Source organism: Pristiophorus japonicus, chromosome 1 (assembly GCF_044704955.1).
Source record: "Pristiophorus japonicus isolate sPriJap1 chromosome 1, sPriJap1.hap1, whole genome shotgun sequence".
NCBI classification, from domain to species: domain Eukaryota; kingdom Metazoa; phylum Chordata; class Chondrichthyes; family Pristiophoridae; genus Pristiophorus; species Pristiophorus japonicus.
The window spans coordinates 408,184,683-408,209,554 of record NC_091977.1 but is presented as its reverse complement, the minus strand read 5'-3'; the positions used below and the strand labels follow the sequence as shown (position 1 = coordinate 408,209,554).

Below are 24,872 nucleotides of genomic sequence, written 5' to 3'. Positions count from 1 at the left end.
GCTATTATTAGATAGATAAGAATGGAACCAGGCAAGTGCAGTCCCACCCAGCTGGATGACGGTGGAGAGGTGTTGGAGAAGGATAGAGTGGTCAACCGTGTCAAAGGCTGCAGACAAGTCAAGAAGGACAAGGGGGGATAGTCTGCCTTTGTCACAGTCACAAAGGATGTCATTTGTGACTTTGAGGAGAGCCATTTCGGTACTGTGGCAGGTGCGGAAACCTGATTGGAGGGATTCAAACATGGTATTGCGGGAAAAATTGGCACCGATTTGGGCATTCAAGGACTTGAGAGGAAAGGGAGGTTGGAGATGGGGCGGTAGTTTGCAAGGACAGAGGGGTTGAGGTTTGGTTTTTTGAGGAGAGGGCTGATGACAGCAGATTTGAGGAGAGGGGGACAGTACCCAAGGAGAGAGAACTGTTAGCAATGTCAGCTAATCAGCTAACATGGGAGCCAGAAAAGGAAGTTGGGTGGTCAGCAGTTTGTTGAGAATAGGGAGCAGGAAAGTGGGTCTCATGGACAGGATGAGCTTGGAAAGGTCATGAGGGGAAATCAGATAGAAACTGGAGAAGGTTGTGAGGTCAAGGCTAAGGCAGGGGGGATCCTTAGAGGAAATTTGGTCCAGTGGGCTAAGGGAAGGAAGGAAAGAGGCAGAGGCAGCCAAATGGATGGTCTCAATCATAAAAGAAGTCCGTGAGCTTCTCACACTTATTGTCGGAGGTGCGGGTGGAGACTGGGGAGAGGGGTTTAAAAAGACTGTTAGCAGTGGAGAATAGAAGCGAGGGTTTATCTTTACATTCCAAAGTGATTCTGGAATAGAAAGCAATTTTGGAAGACGAGAGCTATAATGCTTTATGTGATCCAGCCAGATCTGGCAGTGAATGGCTAAACCAGTTGTCAGCCATATCCATTCGAGTCTGCGTCCCTTGGATGTAAGGAAGCGAAGATCAGGGCTGTACCGGGGTATCGGCCATGTCATGTATCTAGACATGTTTACTGTTTGTACTATTACATATGATGTTCCACCAGAGGGCACTAATATGGAAAGTTGTACACCAGCTGTATGGTCACGAAGGTGTGCCACCAGAAGGCACTGCAGTGGGAGACTTGTAGGTTACCTGTACAGGTGTGTCAGGCCTAGTATAAAAGGCAGCCACCATGTGTGATCATCACTCTGGAGTTATATTAAATGGACTAAGGTCACTACAGTTCAAGTGCAATACATTGCCGCGTGGAGTAATTATCAGAGCATCCAAAGACATAACAATTGGCGACGAGATTACGGACTTTCACGCGTAAATGGCTAACCTTGGTAAGTTGCAGCAGTTCGCCGATGGGACCATTTCTTCACAGCAAACAACCTGGCAGGCGATAATCCGGCCACACTGACTGATAAGCGCAGAGGTATCCTGCTAACCAGTTGTGGGCCCACCGTCTATGGCCTCGTCAGGGACTTGCTGGCACCAGCGAAGACAACGGCCAAGAAGAGCTTGTAACACTGATCCAAGAACAACTCAAGCCCAAAGAGAGCATCCTCACTGCCAGACACCGATTTTATACCCACTGACGTCCCGAAGGCCAGGAAATCGCGAAATATGCTGCAGACTTCAGGAGGCTGGCGGCACTGTGTGATTTCGGCGACCACCTCACCGAAGTGCTGCGGGATATCTTTGTCATCAGAATTGGCCACAAGGGCCTTCTTCACAGACTACTATCTGCGGATACCACAGTCACACTGCAGACGGCCATCACCATGAGCCAGGCATTCATGACCTCGACCTGCGACTCAAGGCGGATGACTCATCCTCCGGACTCAAACCCGGCAAGTACTGTACACAGACTAGCGCCTTTTAAAGGCTGGACTGTAGAACGTGAATCTCCTCAGGGGAGAGAGAACAGGCCCCTGAATCCCTTACCTCTCAGAGTCCGCCGAGGGGGGCTAATCGAGTAGCACCATGCTGGTGTCGCGAAGGGAATCACAGGTCTCACCAGTGCCGTTTTAAGGATTATGTGTGTAAAGGATGCCACACAAAGGGCCACCTCCAGCGAATGTGTAAAAGAAATATGCCTCACTGTGTTGATGAAGAGTCTGCAGATGGCTATGAATCCAGCGCGGATTATGAAGCGATAATCAGAGAGGCAGCTCAGCCCCACGATCATATGTATGGCACGTTTACCTGCACCACAGAATGTTCCCTGTTGCGGATGGAAGTCAACAAACGGCGTTCCAGTCTTCATGGAAGTGGACACGGGGGCGAGCCAGTCAGTAAGGATTCAAGAAGCCTTTGAGAGGCTATGGGACAATCAAGCTGAACGACCCAAGTTGGTCCCGGTTCAGGCAAAGCTGCGCACCTACAACAATGAACTTATCCCAGTCGTTGGTAGTGCAGATGTAAAGGTACTCCATGATGGCGTGGTGCACAAGTTACCTCTGTGGATTGTTGCAGGTGATGGACCAACACTACTCGGAAGGTTGTGAAAGAAGAAGATCCATTGGAGCTGGGAAGATTTCATCCCTCCAGCGATCGACGTGCCCTGCGCTCAGAGGCAAAGCAAGCCCCCACCTGATGTTGGATCCAGCACCAGAGAGCAGACCAGCACAGCACCCGAGGCATAGACCGCTCAGCACGACTGCGTGGTGATGATCCAGCTGAGACGACCCGAACGCACCTTCCAGGCTCCAGTGGCAGGACTCCGGAGGAAGAAAATCGGATCCAAAGGCGACTTCGCAGTTTCGGTGGCAGAACCCGGGGAGAAGAGGATCACAGCTGTCGACATCGTAGATGGAAGAAAGATGGCGCCCAAACCATGAAGCGCTGATGGAACAACACGTGGTACCGAGCGAAGAAGAGGTTTGGGGTAAAGATAGTAAGGCTCTCTTAAAAGGAAGCCAGCAACCCACCACACTTAAAGGGACAGTTCCACATTCTCAATCAATCCAACAGCAACTGTGAATTAAATGTAAAGCTTGTAATTGATGATCAGAGTTTTATACATGTAATAGGCAAAGAAAAGTTGTGCGATGTAGGATTTCAACTGTATTCAGATAATGTAGCGGGCAAACACCCATCGGGAGCACATAGGTCCAGCGGGCTACTCAATGCTGTAGCCTGCGTCCCTGGGACCAGCGTGATGCATCACGGATTGTGGCCACAAGCAGCTAATATAGACAAGCTGCAGAGCAAGCGATCTCAGGAGGGCAACGGCACCGGTATCGATAACGTGCCCCTGATTGGCCCCACCTCTCGGGCACCCGCTGACACCAACTGCCACGAGCCTGAAAAAACAAACTGCGCTAAGGCACAGCCCCCAGACCCTATCGCCACCAAGGCTACACCCAGGAACGAAGGGTCACCCGCAACGATTCTCCAAAATGGGACCAGGACGAGCCAGGTTCCAAAACCAATTCACGCCCAGGCAAGCGAGTCAGACGACAGCTCCTCAGGGAGCAGCAGCGACCCAGGGCGTAAGGAAAGGGCAGGGAGGTCACAGGCATCTGTGAAACTGCGCGACGCTAGGAGCAATGGCAAAGGCCCCGAGAGCAGCCAACTTGAGCCAACTGGGTTCCCACTGCCAGCACTGGGCACCGTACCGCCACCAGACTAAGTGGACACCATCCAGCAGTTCTGGAACTAGCTTGTCCTCAAGCACCAGTGCTGACACTAGTACTGATTCAAAGTATGTATCAAGAATGTATCTCACCAGTCAAATGTACTTGCCTCACAACTGTACATAGAAACATCGAAAATAGGTGCAGGAGTAGGCCATTTGGCCCTTCAAGCCTGCGCCGCCATTCAATAAGATCATGGCTGATCATTCCCTCAGTACCCCTTTCCTGCTTTCTCTCCATACCCCTTGATCCCCTTAGCCATGAGGGCCATATCTAACTCCCTCTTGAATATATCCAATGAATTGGCATCAACAACTCTCTGTGGCAGGGAATTCCACAGATTAACAACTCTCAGTGAAGAAGTTTCTCCTCATCTCAGTCCTAAATGGCCTACCCCTTATCCTAAGACTATGTCCCCTGGGTCTGGACTTCCCCACCATCGGGAATATTGTTCCCGCAACTAACCTGTCCAGTCCCGTCAGAATCTTATACGTTTCTGTGAGATCCCCTCTCATCCTTCTAAACTCCAGTGAATAAAGGCCCAGTTGATGCAGTCTCTCCTCATATGGCAATCCAGCCATCCCTGGAATCAGTCCAGTGAACCTTCACTTGCTCCCTCAATAGCAAGAACGTCCTTCCTCAGATTAGGAGACCAAAACTGAACACAATATTCCAGGTGAGGCCTCACTAAGGTCCTGTACAACTGCAATAAGACCTCCGTGCTCCTATACTCAAATTCCCTTGCTATGAAGGCCAACATACCATTTGCCGCCTTCACCCGCATGCCAACTTTCAATGACTGATGAACCATGACACCCAGGTCTCGTTGCACATCCCCTTTTCCTAATCTGCCGTCATTCAGATAATATTCTGCCTTTGTGTTTTTGCCCCCAAAATGGATAACCTCACATTTATCCACATTATACTGCATCTGCCATGCATTTGCCCACTCACCTAACCTGTCCAAGTCACCCTGCAGCCTCTTAGCATCCTCCTCACAGCTCACACCGCCACCCAGTTTAGTGTCATCTGCAAACTTGGAGATATTACACTCAATTCCTTCATCTAAATCGTTAATGTATATTATAAAGAACTGGGGTCCCAGCACCGAGCCCTGCGGCGCTCCACTAGTCACTGCCCGTCATTCTGAAAAGGACCTGTTTATCCCAACTCTCTGCTTCCTGTCTGCCAACCAGTTCCCTATCCATGTCAGTACATTACCCCCAATACCATGCGCTTTGATTTTGCACACCAATCTCTTATGCGGGACCTTGTCAAATGTAAAAATGCACCACAAATGTAATGACGTAAATGCCATTTTTTTTTTCCTGGACTTGAATGCATTTGAATGTAATGAGCCACCGGCATAATCTATATGGGGGGGGAAAGAGAATGGAATGGTCATGGACTCACAAACAGAAACCACCAGCACCTCTACTGCCAACGAAACACCACCTATTCACCCAAGATGGAAACGACCCTCCAAAGGTCAACCAGATAGAGCTAAGCCCAGAGCACAGTCAAAGTATGAAGGTGATTTGCACTTAGGACTTGGGGGAGAGTGATGTCATGTATCTAGACATGTTTACTGCTTGCACTATTACATATGATGTGCTACCAGAGGGCACTACTATGGGAAACTTGTACACCAGCTGTATGGTCTCTAAGGTGTGCCACTGCAGTGGGAGACTTGTAGGTTTACCTGTACAGTTGTGCCAGGCCTAGTATAAAAGGCAGGCCACCATGTGTGATCCTCACTCTGGAGTTATATTAAATGGACTAAGGTCACTGCAGTTCAAGTGCAATACATTGCCTCGTGGAGTCATGATCAGAGCATCCAAAGACATAACAGGCCAGAGTAAGATAGAGTAATTGTTTTAACAGGGACTAGGGCATCAAAGGTGGTGGTGAGGTTTTGATTGAGCAGATTGGTAGCTGCAGAAATGTCATGGTGAATGGAAGGCCAAGGGCTGGACAGTTGGGAATTCATAAGTGCTGTTCTAAGAGAGTCGGGAGTTTTTTTTCCAGGGGCGGACACAAAAGGAGGTAGGGTTGGAGGCAGCGGGGGTGCCGGGTATGTGGATGGAGAGCGATACAAGGAAGTGGTCAGAGATGGCCTTATCTGCAATTGACACGATGGGAGTAGTGAGGCCACGAAAGATGGCAAGGTTGAGGGGGTGGCCGTGAATATGGGTTGGGAAGTTTACATGGAGGGATAGATTGAGAGAGGATAGGAGGCTATTGAACTCACAGGAGAGACCACATGATGAATTGAGATGGAGGTTGAAATCACCAAGGATGAGAAGTTGTTCGATGCAGAGGCAGAGGGAGGAAAGTAGTGAAGAAATATCGGTAACAGCATTTTTATGGTACTTGGGTGGGCAGTAGAGAACGAGAATATTAAATAAGAGGTGAGAGGGGTGTATTAGAGTGAGATGCTCAAAGGAGGAAAAAGTGCCGGAGGAGTAGGGGGGCAGATTTTCTGATGAGAGCCACACCGCCACCACGACGGTCTGAAGATGTAGCCAGGGTAAGGGTAAGGGTAAGGTGTCATTGCCTCTCAACCAGATTTACGTCAGAGACATGATGTCGATGCCATCATCCACGATAAGCTCATGGAAGGGAAGGACCTTGTTCGCAGGCGAATGGACATTCTGGAGGAAGATGCAGAGAGGGTCGGTGATGGCTGCCCCACTGCCAGCGACCACAGTGTTGGCGATGGAGGAAGGGAGGGGGGTGTTGGATGGGGAGGAAATGCATAGAAGTCATTTTATTTTTAAATGCTGAAGATTGAATCTCAGTCCTGTTCAGCACCAGGCCACAGAAATCAGCATCCAAGTGTCTTGATGAATTCTTCAGTGCAGTCCCCTCAAGCATAGGTGAGCAGGAGCAGCTGGCAAGGAAGGCCAAGGGGAGAGTTAACTGGACGGCCAGCTCTCGCCTTGCCATTCACGCAGAAGAGATTGTTAATGAAATAAATGCAATAGCATCACTACTGACAGGAGAGGATAATTAATGTGATAGGTTTTCTTGTGTATCTGTAAAGCATGCACTCCCATGTTCCGCCACCAGGGAGCTCATCCCCTGAAGTCCCAAGGGATCCCAGCATCCGGCCCCTAAGGCCTGTTCCTCATTCTGGAGTGTCTTAATAAAGACTGAGGTCACTGTTACTTTAACCTCCCTGTGTGCAGCCTCATCTGTGTTAGGAACACAATAACTGGCGACGAGTACACGAATCCAATGCAAAGATGCAGCAAACTATGGGCATCCTGGAGAAGTTCTCGGAGGGTGAGGACTAGGAAGCCTATGTCGAACATCTAGACCAGTACTTTGTAGCCAACGAGCTGGACGGAGAAGGAAGCGCTGCAAAAAAGAGAGCGGTCCTCCTCACGGTCTGCGGGGCACCGACCTACAGCCTCTTGAAGAATCTTCTGGCTGCGGTGAAACCCACAGATAAGTCGTATGAGGAGCTGTGTACACTGGTTCGGGAGCATCTTAACCCGAGGGAGAGCGTGCTGATGGCGAGGTATCGGTTCTATACGTATCAGCGATCTGAAGGTCAGGAAGTGGCGAGCTACGTCGCCGAGCTAAGACGATTTGCAGGACAATGTGAGTTTGATGGCTACCTGGAGCAAATGCTCAGACTTTTTTGTACTGGGCATTGGCCACGAGACCATCCTATGAAAACTTTTGACTGTAGAGATACCGATCCTCAGCAAGGCCATTGTGATATCACTGGTGGACATAAAGCCTGTGCTAACACCAAACAAATCTCTCAGCACACAAGTGCGAGCAATGTTCATACATTAACTGGAACTGTGTTTGCGAGCAGAAATGTACAGGGCAGAAACCATGAGTCTGCAACTGCCAGCAGGCCTCAGGTGACCCAGAGTCCCCAACAAAGGATGAATGCAAGGCACTTCACACCTTGTTGACGTTGTGGAGGCTTCCATTCAGCCTAATCATGCCGCTTCAAAGGGTATGTTTTTGCAAGAGCTTTGGAACAATGGGGCATCTCCAGCGAGCTTGCAGATAAGCTGCAAGCTCTGCAAAACCTGCTAACCACCACGTGGCAGATGAAGATCGGCCCATGGTGGATCAAAGCAATTTCGAGCCTGAGAGAAAGGCGGCAGATGCTGAAGTACACGGGGTGCACACATTTTCGATGAAATGTCCACCTATAATGCTAAACGTAAAATTGAATGGCTTACCCGTAGCCATGGAGCCGGACACTGGCGCTAGCCAATCCATCATGAGTAAAAAGATGTTTGAGAGACTATGGTGCAACAAGGCACTCAGACCAGCCCAGAGCTCCATCCACACGAAACTGAGAACGTGCACCAAACAGTTTATCACTGGCCTGGGCAGTGCCATGGCCAAGGTCACCTATGAGGGCACGGTGCACGAACTACCACTCTGGATTGTCCCAGGCGATGGCCCCACACTGCTTGGAAGGAGCTGGCTGGGCAAAATCCGCTGGAACTGGGATGACATCCGAGTGCTATCACATGTCGATGAGGCCTCATGTACCCAGGTTCTTAACAAATTTCCTTCCCTTTTTGAGACAGGCATTGGAAACTTTTCGGGGCAAAGGTGCGGATCCACTTGGTCCCAGAGGCTCGACCCATTCACCACAAGGCGCAAGCGATACCTCACATGATGAGGGAGAGAGTGAAAATCGAGCTGGACAGGCTGCAACGCGAGGGCAACATCTCCCCAGTGCAATTCAGCGAGTGGGCCAGCCCGATTGTTCCAGTATTCAAAAGTGATGGCACGGACAGGATGTGTGACGATTAACTATTAATCGTTTCTCGCTACAGGACCAATATCCGCTACCTAAAGCAGACGACCTATTTGCGACGCTGGCAGGAGGCAAGACGTTCACCAAGCTCGATGTGACTTCGGCCTACACGACGCAGGAGCTGGAGAAGTCTTTGAAGGGCCTCACCTGCATCAACACGCACAAGGGACTGTTCATCTACAACAGATGCCCATTTGGAATTCGGTCGGCTGCAGCGATCTTCCAGAGAAACATGGAGAACCTACTCAAGTCGGTACCACACACGGTGGTCTTCCAGGACAACATATTGGTCACGGGTCGGGACACCGTCGAGTACCTACAAAACCTGGAGGAGGTCGTCCAGAGACTGGATCGCGTAGGGTTGCGGCTGAAGAGGTCGAAATGCGTCTTCATGGCAACAGAAGTGGAGTTTTTGGGGAGAAAGATCGCGGCGGACGGCATTCGGCCCACAGACGCCAAGACAGAGGCTATCAGGAATGCGCCCAGGCCACAGAACGTCATGGAGCTGCAGTTGTTCCTGGGGCTCCTCAAATATTTTGGTAACTTCCTACCGGGGTTAAGCACCTTCTTATAGCCCCTGCATGTGTTATTGCGTAAAGGTGAGAACTTGGTATGGGGAAAAAAAACAAGTAATTGCTTTTGAGAAAGCCAAAAACTGTTTATGCTCCAACAAGCTGCATGTATTGTATAACCCGTTTAAAAGACTTGTGCTAGCACATGATGCGTCGTCATATGGAGTCGGGTGTGTATTACAACAAGCTAATGTTGCAGGGAAGTTGCACCCTGTTGCCTATGCTTCCAGGAGCTTGTCAAAGGCCGAGAGGGCCTACAGCATGATTGAGAAAGAGGCATTAAGTGTGTGTGTTCGGGGTAAAGAAAATGCATCAGTACCTGTTTGACCTCAAATGCGAGCTGGAAAACGATCACAAGCCCCTCATATCCGTTCGTTGAAAACAAGGGGATAAATACTAATGCCTCAGCCCGCATACAAAAGGTGGGCACTCGCGCGATCATGTATAACTCTACCATCCGCCACAGGCCAGGCACCGAGAACTGTGCGGATGCTCTCAGTCGGCTACCATTGCCCACCACGGGGGTGGAAATGGCGCAGCCCGCAGACTTGTTGATGGTCATGGAAGCATTTGAAAATGATAAATCACCGGTCACGGCCTAACAGATTAGGACTTGGACCAGTCAAGATCCTCTGCTGTCCCTAGTAAAAAACGGTGTACTGCATGGGAGCTGGGCCAGCATCCCCGTTCAAATGCAAGAGCCAATCAAGCCGTTCCAGCGGCGAAAGGATGAGCTGTCCATTCAGACAGACTGCCTGTTGTGGGGCAACCGCATAGTGCTACCCAAAAAGGGCAGGGAGACGTTCATCTCGGATTGCCACAGCACACACCCGGATATAGTAATGATGAAAGCGATAGCCAGATCCCACATGTGGTGTCCCAGTATCGACTCTGACTTAGAGTCCTGTGTACGGCAATGCCGCGTGTGTGCTCAGTTAAGCAATGCGCCCAGAGAGGCACCACTAAGTTTGTAGTCCTGGCCTTCCAGATCATGGTCAAGGATCCATGTCGACTATGTAGGCCCGTTTCTCGGTAAAATGTTCCTGGTGGTGGTGGTGGATGCTTTTTCAAAATGGATTGAATGTGAAATAATGTCGGGAAGCACCGCCACCATTGAAAGCCTGAGGGCCATGTTTGCCACCCACGGCCTGCCTGACATACTGGTCAGTGACAACGGGCCATGTTTCACCAGTGCCGAATTTAAAGAATTCATGACCCGCAATGGGCTCAAACATGTCACCTCGGCCCCGTTTAAACCAGCCTCCAATGGGCAGGCCAAGCGATCCATGACAGGGCTGTGGGCTTCTCCAGGATTGCTGGCTTCCCAAAGGTACAGGGCTGCATTGGAGTCCAGTTCCTGCCATCTGTTCTCAATCACAGTAACTAGTGCCTCCACTTCTTCCTGTAAGAAATTCTTGGTCCTTGCCCTGCGTTGCATCTTGTATTGCTCCAGCTACGATTTTCCCAATGCTCTCACAGCATTCCTTCTCTCACACACACAACTGGCTCTTCAAAAACAGCCAATTGCCAAACCCGAGCTGAATTGAGCACACGCGTTCATTGAGTCGTTGTAAAAAACTTAATTTTTTTTCGCGCATGCACAGAAGGTGCGGCTTCATTTTTCGGCGCCGACAGCAAGCTCCACCCTCCGAGGTGACTGGACACGCTGCGGGGCACCAAATTCGAATTATACATCGGGGAAACTTTGGCAAAATATTTCTGACGCATTTCTGGCCTAGAAAACGGGCTTGGGGAAAATTGAGCCCAATGTGTCTCTCTTATTTCCATGTAGGACTGGAACTATCCAATTTCTTATTTCATATATCCAGTAAAACCAAAGGTCACATACCTGGGACTTAAAGGGGGAGAAATTCAGTATAGCCCCATTTGGGGCGCTAAAACTTTAAAGATTGAAGAATTAGCGCCAGGCGCTAATCATTGACGACTCCCGCGAAATTCATTGTTAGCACTCCAAAAGGGAAGTGGAGTGGTAAATCAAGCGCTGTACTCCTAACTTAGGGTGCTAACCTAAGAGTGGTGTGCTACCAGCAGAGTGATAAAGAATGGCATATGCAGTCCAAACAGCACTCCTTAATGACACAGGCTGCTTCCATCTCTTAAAGGGAAGGGCCAATCACGCTGTATAACCTCAGTCATCAGTGGTGTTTTTTTAACGCGATCTGAGCGACTGCCATTGCAGCCTTCATCACTTTCAGAAAGTGTAGCATTTGGAGACGTTTGAGGAAAAGGTGCAAAAAATTTTGCGCAGCTACCAGACTGGTGCAAGTAATAAATGGTCCAATCGCTGAAAGCGCCTTTTTCGTGATGTTCAAGTGTCATGTAAGCATTCCCTTTAAATACTGCTCCTGCAGTCCGCTTCCAAGTGCGCACGCCTCCTCTTACCGGCATTGTTGGCGCAAGGCACTGAAGCAGGGGGCTAAAAGCAATTTTCCACTGGGGCCATTAACGGAGCATTGCACACACATTGACGTCACCATGTGAGAACATGAGGCGCTAGAGGCCTAGGCGCCAACAGCGACAGCGTTAATTCACCACTGACGGTCGCATACACCATTGGATTCGCCACAGTCAGGCGCTAACCCCTTAGCATCCAGACCAAGCTCTAACTGGTGGCGCTAACTTAACGAATTTCCAGCCCAAAGTTTTTCAATCTAAACTAACTGACCTTCATATTGAACCAGGAACTAAATGCCAATTACAACAAAAGGTACTTCCCAGCTGTAATTACTTGAACTTGTAAAACAAGCTTCTGCTATTCATCATCAAGTCCCCTGTATAAATCCTTAAAGATAAAAAGGTTAGAATTTCCCTAAAATCCGCCACCGACCGCCGGATTTCCGCCCAAAAAGATCGCCAAGATTCTTAATTAACGGCAGCGAAAAATTGCACAAAAAAAGGAAACCATACCGCCTGGCGAGAAAATGGATCTACACCTCGATTCTCGGCGGTTAAACGCGATCCTGGCCAAATTGGACGGTTCTTAATCAAAATGGGCGGTAATTGTCAAATCTAGACCGAGAGGATGAAAACACAAAAAATATTTTTTCCAAGAAACAAAAAATAAAAAAAATCAGAAAATATTCTCAAGACCCTTTTTAACATCATCGCTGTAAAAGAATTTTTAAAGAATTATAAAAAAACCCTTTAACTCACCTTTCTTTGCAGGGCTACTTACCTACTGCCCAGCTCTGGCTGCTTTTCGTGGGCGGTTTTTACGACCTTACCCAAGGATCACCGCTGAGCCCAAACTTGGACGGTAGTGTTTTTTTCGGCGATGCACATCAGCGGTCAGCCCCCCAGCAATAATTTTCAAACACCGGCAGAACTCTTTAAAAAATGGAGTGGAAATTTTCGCCAGGTGGTTTTCCGCCAAAAATGAGCAGTACTGCCGAGAAACCCGCCGGAAATGAAGTGGAAATTCTAGCCCTTAAGAACTTGCACTATTCAAATCAGGCCTCTGTCTTTTGTCCACTAATAGAGGAGAAGCTGTTTCAAGAGGGAATGGCATTAATCTTGGTGATGCATCTTCTACCTTTTTGAAATATTCAGGCCATTATTGTTAATTAAGTTACATGGCTTGCTATTTTACAAAGTGCAAATAAGACAGTTGAGTTAATTTCTATTTTGACCTTTTTGTTCTCCAGGATCTCTCTGTGCCACATACCAGGCCCTAATTAAGAGGATGAACAGGCATTCGACAGACAGGCATCGAGCAATGGAAGTTTGATTCAGTCGCTAGCTAGTGAATGAGAATGGACATAGCGATTATCATAAAATCATGGAACGTATATATTGTGTTCCTAACACAGATGAGACTGCACACAGATGAGTAACAGTGACCTCAGTCTTTAATAAGACACTCCAGAGTGAGGAACAGGCCTTAGGGGCCGGCTTATATACAGCGCTCCCAAGGGATGCTGGGATCCCTTGGGACTTCAGGGGATGAGCTCCCTGGTGGCGGAACATGGGAGTGCATGTTTTACAGATACACATTACTCCCCCCGCCAAAGTCAAAGTGAAAACTATTTACAAGGTGAGTCAGTCGGGAGCCTTTCTTTCCCTGATGGACCGCCTCGGTACAAATGTCTGTTCTGGTGTGTTGGCTGTGCCCTCGCTGGGCTGGCGTGTTGTTGGCCCTGCAGGGCTGCTGGGTGAGCCTGGCCTTGCTGGGCGTGATGGGTTCAATTTCCTAGTCCGGCGTGGTGTCGTTGATCCTTTGTGTGTGTTGTGAGCTCGAAAAAGGTAGTGTCTGCTGTGGGTTGTTCAGGGCAGTCTGTGAACCGCAGCCTCGTTTGGTCCAGGTGCTTTCTGCAAATTTGTCCATTGTCTAGTTTGACAACAAACACCCTGTTCCCTTCTTTAGCTATCACCGTGCCCGCGATCCACTTGGGACCATGTCCATAGTTTAGCACATACTCAGGATCATTCAGATCAATTTCCCGTGACACAGTGGCGCGACCATCGTTTGCATTTTGTTGCTGCCGCCTGCTCTCTACCTAATCATGTAGGTTGGGGTGAACCAGCGAGAGTCTGGTTTTAAGTGTCCTTAGCTCAGCCAGGGGCACCCCTGTGAGCAAGTGGGGTCTCGTGCGGTAGCTGAGCAGTACTCGGGACAGGCAGGTTTGGAGTGAGCCTTCTGTGACTCATTTAAGGCTCTGTTTGATTGTTTGTACTGCCCGCTCTGCCTGCCCATTGGAGGCTGGTTTAACCGGGGCCGAGGTAACATGTTTGATCCCATTGCGGATCATGAATTCTTTAAATTCAGCACTGGTGGAACATGGCCCGTAGTCACTGACCAGTATGTCAGGCAGGCCGTGGGTGGCAAACATGGCCCTGAGGCTTTCAATGGTGGCGGTGCTTCCCGACATTATTTCACATTCAATCCATTTTGAAAAGGCATCAACCACCACCAGGAACATTTTACCGAGAAACGGGCCTACATAGATCCTCGACCATGGTCTGGAGGGCCAGGACCACAAACTTAGTGGTGCCTCTCTGAGCGTGTTGCTCAACTGAGCACATACGTTGCATTGCCATACACAGGACTCTAAGTCAGAGTCGATACCGGGCCATCACACGTGGGATCTGGCTATCGCTTTCATCATTACTATACCCGGGTGTGTGCTGTGGAGATCAGAGATGAACGTCTCCCTGCCCTTTTTTGGTAGCACTACGCGGTTACCCCACAATAGTGAATGGACAGCTCGTCCTTTCACTGCTGGAACGGTTTGATTGGCTCTTGCATTTCAACGGGAATGCTGGCCCAGCTCCCATGCAGTACACAGTTTTTTACTAGGGACAGCAGAGGATCTTGGCTGGTCCAAGTCCTAATCTGTCAGGCCGTGACAGGTGATGTATCATTTTCAAATGCTTCCATGACCATCAACAAGTCTGCGGGTTGCGCCATCAACAAGTTTGCAGGCTGCACCATTTCCACCCCCGTGGTGGGAAATGGTAGCCGACTTAGAGCATCCGCACAGTTCTCGGTGCCTGGCCTGTGGCGGATGGTATAGTTATACATGATAGCGCGAGTGCCCACATTTGTATGCGGGCTGAGGCATTAGTATTTATCCCCTTGTTTTCAGCGAACAGGGATGTGAGGGGCTTATGCTCGGTTTCCAGCTCAAATTTGAGGCCAAACAGGTACTGATGCATTTTCTTTACCCCGAACACACACACTAATGCCTCTTTCTCAATCATGCTGTAGGCCCTCTTGGCCTTAGACAATCTCCTGGAAGCATAGGCAACAGGTTGCAACTTCCCCGCAATGTTAGCTTGTTGTAATACACACCCGACTCCGTACGACGACTTGTCACATGCTAGCACAAGTCTTTTACACGGGTTATACAATACAATAAAATATTTCTGGCTTTCTCAAAAGCAATTACTTGGTTTTTGCCCCATACCCAGTTCTCACCTTTGCGCAATAACACATGTCAGGGTTCTAAAAGGATGCTTAATCCTGGTAGGAAGTTACCAAAATAGTTGAGGAGTCCCAGAAACGACCGCAACTCCGTGACGTTCTGTGGCCTGGGCGTGTTCCTGATAGCCTGTCTTGGCGTCTGTGGGCCGAATGCCGTCCGCCGCGATCTTTCTTCCCAAAAACTCCACTTCTGTTGCCAAGAAGACCCATTTCGACCTCTGCAGCCGCAGCCCTACACGATCCAGTCGCTGGAGAACCTCCTCCAGGTTTTGTCGGTGCTCGGCGGTGTCCCGACCCGTGACCAATATGTCGTCCTGACGTGTAGTACCGACGGGAGTAGGCTCTCCATGTTTCTCTGGAAGATCGCTGCAGCCGACCGAATTCCAAACGGGCATCTGTTGTAGATGAACAGTCCCTTGTGCGTGTTGATGCAGGTGAGACCCTTCAAAGACTCCTCCAGCTTCTGCATCATGTAGGCCGAAGTCAGGTCGAGCTTGGTGAACATAGAAACATAGAAAATAGGTGCAGGAGCAGGCCATTCAGCCCTTCTAGCCTGCACCGCCATTCAATGAGTTCATGGCTGAACATGAAACTTCAGTACCCACTTCCTGCTTTCTCACCATACCCCTTGATCCCCCGAGTAGTAAGGACTTCATCTAACTCCCTTTTGAATATATTTAGTGAATTGGCCTCAACTACTTTCTGTGGTAGAGAATTCCACAGGTTCACCACTCTCTGGGTGAAGAAGTTTCTCCTCATCTCGGTCCTAAATGGCTTACACCTTATCCTCAGACTGTGACCCCTGGTTCTTGACTTCCCCAACATTGGGAACATTCTAACCTGTCTAAACCAGTCAGAATTTTAAATGTTTCTCTGAGGTCCCCTCTCATTCTTCTGAACTCCAGTGAATACAAGCCCAGTTGATCCAGTCTTTCCTGATAGGTCAGTCCCACCATCCCGGGAATCAGTCTGGTGAATCTTCGCTGCACTCCCTCAATAGCAAGAATGTCCTTCCTCAAGTTAGGAGACCAAAACTGTACACAATACTCCAGGTGTGGCCTCACCAAGGACCTGTACAACTGTAGCAACACCTCCCTGCCCCTGGACTCAAATCCCCTCGCTATGAAGGCCAACATGCCATTTGCTTTCTTAACCGCCTGCTGTACCTGTATGCCAACCTTCAATGACTGATGTACCATGACACCCAGGTCTCGTTGCACCTTCCCTTTTCCTAATCTGTCACCATTCAGATAATAGTCTGTCTCTCTGTTTTTACCACCAAAGTGGATAACCTCACATTTATCCACATTATACTTCATCTGCCATGCATTTGCCCACTCACCTAACCTGTCCAAGTCACTCTGCAGCCTCATAGCATCCTCCTCGCAGCTCACACTGCCACCCAACTTAGTGTCATCCGCAAATTTGGAGATACTACATTTAATCCCCTCGTCTAAATCATTAATGTACAATGTAAACAGCTGGGGCCCCAGCACAGAACCTTGCGGTACCCCACTAGTCACTGCCTGCCATTCTGAAAAGTATTCATTTACTCCGACTCTTTGCTTCCTGTCTGACAACCAGTTCTCAATCCACGTCAGCACACTACCCCCAATCCCATGTGCTTTAACTTTGCACATTAATCTCGTGTGGGACCTTGTCGAAAGCCTTCTGAAAGTCCAAATATACCACAACTGGTTCTCCTTTGTCCACTTTACTGGAAACATCCTCAAAAAATTCCAGAAGATTTGTCAAGCATGATTTCCCTTTCACAAATCCATGCTGACTTGGACCTATCATGTCACCATTTTCCAAATGCGCTGCTATGACATCCTTAATAATTGATTCCATCATTTTACCCACTACTGAGGTCAGGCTGACCGGTCTATAATTCCCTGTTTTCTCTCTCCCTCCTTTTTTAAAAAGTGGGGTTACATTGGCTACCCTCCACTCCATAGGAACTGATCCAGAGTCAATGGAATGTTGGAAAATGACTGTCAATACATCCGCTATTTCCAAGGCCACCTCCTTAAGTACTCAGGGATGCAGTCCATCAGGCCCTGGGGATTTATCGGCCTTCAATCCCATCAATTTCCCCAACACAATTTCCCGACTAATAAAGATTTCTCTCAGTTCCTCCTCCTTACTAGACCCTCTGACCCCTTTTATATCCGGAAGGTTGTTTGTGTCCTCCTTAGTGAATACCGAACCAAAGTACTTGTTCAATTGGTCTGCCATTTCTTTGTTCCCAGTTATGACTTCCCCTGATTCTGACTGCAGGGGACCTACGTTTGTCTTTACTAACCTTTTTCTCTTTACATACCTATAGAAACTTTTGCAATCCGCCTTAATGTTCCCTGCAAGCTTATTCTCGTACTCCATTTTCCCTGCCCTAATCAAACGTCTTACCTCCTGCCAGCGTCGCAAATAGGTCGTCTGTCTTAGGTAGCAGGTTTTGGTGCTGTAGCGAGAAATGATTAATAGTTACTTTATAAATCGCCGCAAATCCTGACCGTGCCATCACTTGAGTACTGGAACAATCGGGCTGGCCCACTCGCTGAATTCCACTGGGGAGATGATGCCCTCACGTTGCAGCCTGTCCAGCTCGATTTCCACTCTCTCCCTCATCATGTGAGGTACCGCTCGCGCCTTGTGGTGAATGGGTCGTGCCTCTGGGACCAAGTGGATCCACACCGTCGCCCCGGAAAAGTTTCCAATGCCTGGCTCAAAAAGGGAAGAAAATTTGTTAAGAACCTGGGTACATGAGGCCTCATCAACATGTGATAGCGCTCGGATGTCATCCCAGTTCCAGCGGATTTTGCCCAGCCAGCTCCTTCCAAGCAGTGTGGGGCCATCGCCCGGGACAATCCAGAGTGGCAGTTAGTGCACCGTGCCCTCGTAGGTGACCTTGGCCATGGCACTGCCCAGGCCAGTGATAAACTGTTTGGTGTACGTTCTCAGTTTCGTGTGGATGGGGCTCAGGGCTGGTCTGAATGCCTTGTTGCACCACAGTCTCGCAAACAGCTTTTTACTCATGATGGATTGGCTAGCCCCAGTGTCCAGTTCCATGGCGACGGGTAAGCCATTCAATTTTACGTTTAGCATTATAGGTGGACATTTTGTTGAAAATGTGTGCACTCCATGTACTTCAGCATCTGCATCCTCTCAGACTCGAAATTGCTTTGATCTACCATGGACAAATCTTCCTCTGCCACGTGGTAGTTAGCAGGTTTTGCAGAGCTTGCAGCTTGTTTGCAAGCTCGTTTGAGGTGCCCCATTGTTCCATAGCTCTTGTAAACATACCCTTTGAAGCAGCATGAATAGGCTGAATGGAAGCCTCCACAACACCAACAAGGTGTGAATTGCCTTGCATTCATCCTTTGTTGCAGACTTTGAGTCATCTGGGTCACTTGAGGCCTGCTGGCAGTTGCAGACTCATGGGTTCTGCCCTGTACATTTCTGCTCGCAAACACAGTTCCAGTTATGAACATTGCTAGCACTTGTGTGCTGAGAGATTTGTTTGGTGTTATCACTGGTGGACATAAACGCCTGTGCTATCGCAATGACCTTACTGAGGGTCGGTGTCTCTACAGTCAAAAGTTTTCGTAAGATGGTCTCATGGCCAATGCCCAGTACAAAAAATGTCTGATCTTTTGTTCCAGGTAGCCATCAAACTCACACTGTCCTGCAAGTCGCCTTAGCTCGGCGACATAGCTCACCACTTCCTGACCTTCAGATCGCTGGCACGTGTAGAACCGATACCTCGCCATCAGCACACTCTCCCTCGGGTTAAGATGCTCCCAAACCAGTGTACACAGCTCCTCATACGACTTATCTGTGGGTTTCACCGGAGCCAGAAGATTCTTCATGAGGCTGTAGGTCGGTGCCCCGCAGACTGTGAGGAGGACCGCTCTCCTTTTTGCAGCACTTCCTTCTCTGTCCAGCTCGCTGGCTGCAAAGTACTGATCTAGCCATTCGACATAGGCTTCCTAGTCCTCACCCTCCGAGAGCTTCTCCAGATGCCCAAAGTTTGCTGCATCTTTGCGTTGGATTCGTATTCTCGTCGCCAGTTAGTGTGTCCCTAACAGATGAGGCTGCACACAGGGAGGTTAAAGTAACAGTGACCTCAGTCTTTAAGAAGACACTCCAGAGTGAGGAACATGCCTTAGGGGCTGGCTTATATACATTGCTCCCAAGGGATGCTGGGATCCCTTCGGACTTCAGGGGATGAGCTCCCTGGTGGCGGAACATGGGTGTGCATGCTTTACAGATACACAACAGGATCCAGCACAGAGGGAAGCCAATCAGTCCATCAAGCTCGTGCCGACTCTCTGCAAAAGCACTTCAGCTAGTTTCACTCCCCTACCCTTTCCCCGTAGCCCTGCAATTCTTTTTCCCTTCAGGTACTTCTCCAATTTCCTTTTGAAAGTCACAATTGAATCTGCTCCACCACCCTTTCAGGCAGTGAATTCCAGATCCCAACTACTTGCTGCATAAAAAAGTTTTTCCTCGTGTCGCCTTCGGTTCTTCTGCCAATCGCCTTAAATTTGTGTCCTCTGGTTCTCGTCCCTTCTGCCAATGGGAACAGTTCATCTCTATCTACTCCGTCTAGACCCCTCTCGATTTTGAACAACTCTATCAAATTTCCTCTCAACCTTTCCCAGTGACTTTTCCTTTCCTGTAAATTCCCTCAGTTCTGCTGGTTCAGGTCCAAGGCAGTCGGCCTGTTAAAGGAGCATCTATTGTTTTGTTTAAAAAAAAGCTTTTATTGGTGGAGTTAATATTTAAATTTGCTTGAAATAAAATTACTCCATTATTAATTCTAAAAAAAAAAATCTATTTTGGCATAACTCCTACAATATAGAATTATAGAACGGTACCGCACAGGAGGGCATTCAGCCCATCATGCCTGTGCCAGTTCTTTGGTAGAGCTAGCCAATTAGTCCCTGCTCTTTCCCACGAGCCCAGTAAATATTTCCACTTCAAATATTTATCCAATTCCCTTTTGAAAAGTTGTAATGTATGTAGGCACTTTTAGTAATGACTCCACGAGACAGTTTTGGTCGAGTGGCAAGATTTATCCAAAGTTTTTCAACGGTCGTTTGGCTCATCACAAACTGGCTTGCCCCGGTGTCGGTTTCCATGGAGACTGGGACCCCATCGATGTCTATTTCCATCGTCCATGGAGAACTTTCGGTGGAGCATGTATAAATTCCATACTCTTCTTCCAGGGTTTGAGCAATTTCCTCTTCATCTGTGTCGGAGCCCGGTTGATCAGCCAACTCATGAAACGCGGCGAGTACAGCTTTTTCCGTAAATTCTCTGAAGTGCCCTTTTTCTTTGCAGCCTTTGCATGCATAGTCTTTGTAGCGGCACTGGTGGGCACTGTGGTTTCCGCAGTGAAACTAGCTGAAGTGCTTTTGCAGAGAGTCGGCACGAGCTTGCGCCAGCATGGGGCCATCTGGTTTGCCCCATGTGGCAGACTCATGGTTGCGGGACTCGGGGCAACGTTTCTGCCCTTAGAAGTATCCATGCAGTGCACTGCGCTCGCCGGTTTAGAGTCCTGGGTCAGCATTCGCCTGGAGTCGCTGGCCGAAACCATGTAGGCCTGTCTCACTTGAATTGCTTTCTGCAGGGTGACTGTGATGTCAGCAGAGAGCAGCTTGTGCAGGAGGCCCTCGTGGCCGATTCCAATGATGAATATGTCCCTTAGGCCTTCATTTAGGTGGTCTACTAAATCACATGGAGCAGCTAGTCTTCTTAGGTGTGCAGCATATTTAGCAATTTCTTGGCCCTCAGTAGAACTGGTGCCTGGCTGTGAGGATGCTTCCTTTTGGTTTTAGTTGTTCCTGTATAAAAGTGTTACAAGTTCCTCATAGCTTTTGGTGGTTGTCTTTGTTGGGGCTAGCAAGTCCCTGACGAGACAATGGATGGAGGGCCTACAACTGCTCAGCAGGATAGCCCTGCGCTTGTTCGGTCATGTAGCCGGTGTATTCCCATCCAGGTCGTTGGCTATAAAGAAATGTTCCAATCTTTCCACAAAAGCATCCCAATCTTCCCCCTCTATAAATTGCTGAAAGTTGCTGAGGTTAGACATGTTGAGCGTGTAGTTCGTGACCTCGTATTCTCGTCACCTGTCACCAGTTGTAGTGTATGTAGGCACCTTTAGTAATGACTCCACGAGGCAGGGTATGATACTAAAACTGTGTAGACCTGTAGTCCTTTATTTGCAGCTCCTCGAGTCAGGACAACAAGCTGAGAGTTCCTTTTTATACTGGGTTATCTGCAGTGTGCAGGTAATCCTTAGGTCTCCAGCAGCAGCACCCTCTTGTGTACCGGTAAGGTGTGTACAGTGTAATGGTCCATTCAGTGTTGCATAACAGTGTTACATAACAGTGTTACAGGACATCACACAGGAAACAGGCATGCATACACAACAAAAGTTATTGCTGAATCTGCTTCCACCACCCTTTCAGGCAGTGCATTCCATCACAATAACTCGCTGCGTAAAATTGTTTTACCTCATGTCGCCTCTGGTTCTTTTGCCACTCCCCTTAAATCTGTGTCTTCTGGTTATCGACCTATCTGCCACTGGAAACAGTTTCTCCTTAGTTGCTCTATCAAAACCCTTCATGATTTTCAAGACCTTTATCAAATCTCCCCTTAACCTTCTCTGCTCTAAGGAGAACAACCCTAGCGTTTCTACTCTCTCTCCATAACTAAAGTCCCTCATCCCTCGTATCATTCTAGTAAATCTCTTCTGCACACTCAAAGGCCTTGTAATCCTTCCTAAAATGTTGTGCCCAGAGTTGAATGCAATACTCTAGCTGAGGCCTAACCAGTGTTTTATAAAGGTTTAGCATAGCTTCCTTGCTTTTGTACTCTATGCCTCTATTTATGAAGCCAAGGATCCCATATGTGTTTGAATAGCTTTCTTAACTTGTCCCGCCACCTTCAAAGATTCAGAGTTCTTGCACCCCCTTTAGAATTGCATCTTTTAATTCATATTGCCTCTCCTCATTATTCCTACCAAAACTTTACACTTCTCTGCCTTAAATTTCATCGGCCATGTGTTTGCCCATCTCACCAATCTCTCTATGTTCTCCGGAAGTCTGTTACTGTCCTCCTCACTGTTTACTATATTTCTGAGTTTTGTGTCATCTGCAAACTTTGAAATTATGTCCTGCATACCCAAGTCCAGATCATTAATACATATCGAAAAGAGTATGGGTCAGTTTTAGTTATATTTCTGAATTAATTAATTTTCTGTGGTGCTGCACATGGGCAATGAAGATCAAGTGCTTTATTTAGGTCAAGCTAGAGGGCAGGGGATCATTGAAATAGGAAAGGATGAGTAAGAAAGGAAAAAGAGGAGTGAAAATAAAGGGAATAGAGGGAAAGGAGATGAAGGATGCAACGAAATGGAGGTAGAGGGGGAACGGGAAAGGAGGTGTAGGCGAATGGGGAGAGTGCCTCCAATCAGCTATGTGGAAAGATGCTCAAGTGAGGCGGTTATATTCAGTCACCAAAACAATGCTCAGTAAGTGGGGTGTTGTTCGGCTGAGGATAGTGGGATCCAATCACCCAAGTGATGATCGATGGAAAGATGCTCTTAAGTGGGGGTTTTGGGATCCAATTACCAAAATAATGGTCAGTTTGGGAGGGGGTGTTATTTGACTTAATGGGTGTTGCCAAATAATAGAGTTCGGGGTGTTCTATATTTCTGCTCAGTTAAGGGAGTTGCCAAATTTGGAGTGGAGGGTTCCTTTCACATATCTGTAGCCAATGGGGAAGGGAGTATGGGTGTGGAGGTAAGCACACTCCCTCTGCTCAGTGGGGTGGGGAAATCCTAAAGAAAAGTTCGGGTCTAATCCCCAAATTTATGCTCAGTGCATGAGACCATTGAGCACGGATTTATGGCCTGATCCATGAATTGCTGTTCAATGTGGGTGGGGTAATTGAATGTGTGTTTGTTGCTTCATTTCTGGTGTTGTTGCATGGCAATTTATAGTTTGTGGAAGGGGCTCAAGTCCTGATTTCATGTGGCGGCAGCGGGGAGGAGTGGGTGTGACTGCAATTTGTGCGGAGTTTGATGCATGAGAAGCACAATTTCTGCTTGTTATGTTGTACTGTACCAGCTTCAATTATAATTTAGTTTTGCTTAAAGTACATCTCTTGCCCCATTGTAGAAGTTACTTGGGAGCTATTTCAGATTACACACATACATTCTTCCACTATTTTTAAAGGCCCTTCTGTTTTTCCACTGTGTACCATGGTTGCATTCTTGCCCCACAGTGCATAATCTGACAGATGTATATTTGTTTATACTGTTAGCTCATGGTATTTTATTGTTAAATCCTTAATTACTCCCTTTTTTGGGCCATTGGTGATCATTCCTGAAACTCCTGCTATTTCACTACTTTGACTCTCTAAGCATTTGCACTTTTGTTTCTCTGGCTACAGGCTCCAATCCCCACTGCTCCACAGCTTCAGGTTCTACTACCTGACTGCAGGCCCTGTTCCATATAAGTCACATACACCTCTGAAATGCAACATGGCCTACGAGAAATTGGTACAAAGAACCAAAATCAGGGATACCTTCAGACTGTCTAAACCAAAAGTTTTCACAGCTGTGTAGCACAGAAATTTGCCTTTAAACCTGTTGTTTTTTGTACGGAATCCAAATCTTGTATGGCATTAATCATGTTATTTCTCTACAGCAATTTGGATGTAATTGTAGTGCCTTAATGGGTGCAACTAAAAAAGTGCTCTAAAGAATGGCACAGTCCATTGTAGTGAAGCTACTTGACAGAATTGAATTTAGTACAAAAATAGCTGGTGCAAATGGGCCAGACTTCAATAATGTCACTTTGTAAGTGGCCGCAAGAAGGTAAACAAGAGCAGCCAAACAACCCGTTCTATAATATAGCTCTACCCCCTCCTCCCGCCTCCCTCCCCTCCCAAGCAAGGGTGAATAATATGCTCGTCTACAATTGAATATTTACCTGGACAAACAAAGCAATGATAGCTATCCCATTTTTCTTCCCCAAAGCTTCATCAATGTTGTTGAACAAGGTAGAGTTCCAATGGATAAGATGGAGCTGAAAATACAAATATTGTAAATTAGGAAAAACAATTTTATAAAAAAAAGAAACCACTTCAATCATTGTTCGCTCTTTGAAACTGGAATGCCCAATAAATAAGCCTTTTCAAAAGTATTGTCTGCTGATTCTTATGCAAAATCAGATCCTTTAATCTTGTATTTGATTTTTTTTTAAATAAATACAGAACAAAACAACATAATAGCCCAGATTTTCCTGTGTGACAATTGCTGCTAGAATGCAGCAGTGTCGGTCTTCGGCCTCCCAATCACACTGGTGCTGACCCCATTGAAATTAGTGGCAGAAAGTAACCTGCTGCAGCACCTCAAAAGGTCAGGCATCAGCAAATAATTTCGTCAAAAGTAGTAGTTAGATTCTTTGGGGCAAGATAGAGGTTGCTGCAGGGCATAGAGCCCCCACGTTTTCAGAGGCAGCAGTGGAAATGATGCAGGCCCAAGTAAGACAGAGTAAGCAGGCCCTGTTTGAGACCAAGCAATAAAGACCATCAAAAGGTCCAGTGGAAGGATATGGCTAGGGCAACCAGTGCCAACCCAATGACCCCACGTGCAACAATTTACTGCCAAATGAAGTTAAATGACTCGTACCATATCAGGAAATAAAAGGAAAGTCAGCCACAACTTCCAAGAATGCATTACACTAACCATGTCAACTACCTCCCATTCGCTGTGTTCAAGTGTTTTAAGAGCTTAGCATTAATATCTGAGGAGGCATAGGTCCTTTACACCCCCAGCCTTTACATGCAAGTGTTCCTTCACACTCAGCCTTGTGTGTCTGCAGATGTCTGAAAGCCATGGTGCATGCACCTGTCATCAACCCCATCATGG

General features: G+C 47.9%; 1 protein-coding gene across 4 annotated transcripts in view; it reads right to left on the bottom strand.

Moving 5' to 3' along the window:
• The window catches only part of ca8 (carbonic anhydrase VIII), a 110,231-nt gene that overhangs the window by 66,421 nt on the left and 18,938 nt on the right, over positions 1 to 24,872 (bottom strand). For all 4 annotated transcript variants that reach the window (XM_070875575.1, XM_070875557.1, XM_070875565.1 and 1 more), the window contains one exon: positions 23,932 to 24,027. In XM_070875575.1, the coding sequence (XP_070731676.1) occupies positions 23,932 to 24,027 (96 nt within the window). The remainder of the gene's footprint in view (positions 1 to 23,931; positions 24,028 to 24,872) is intronic.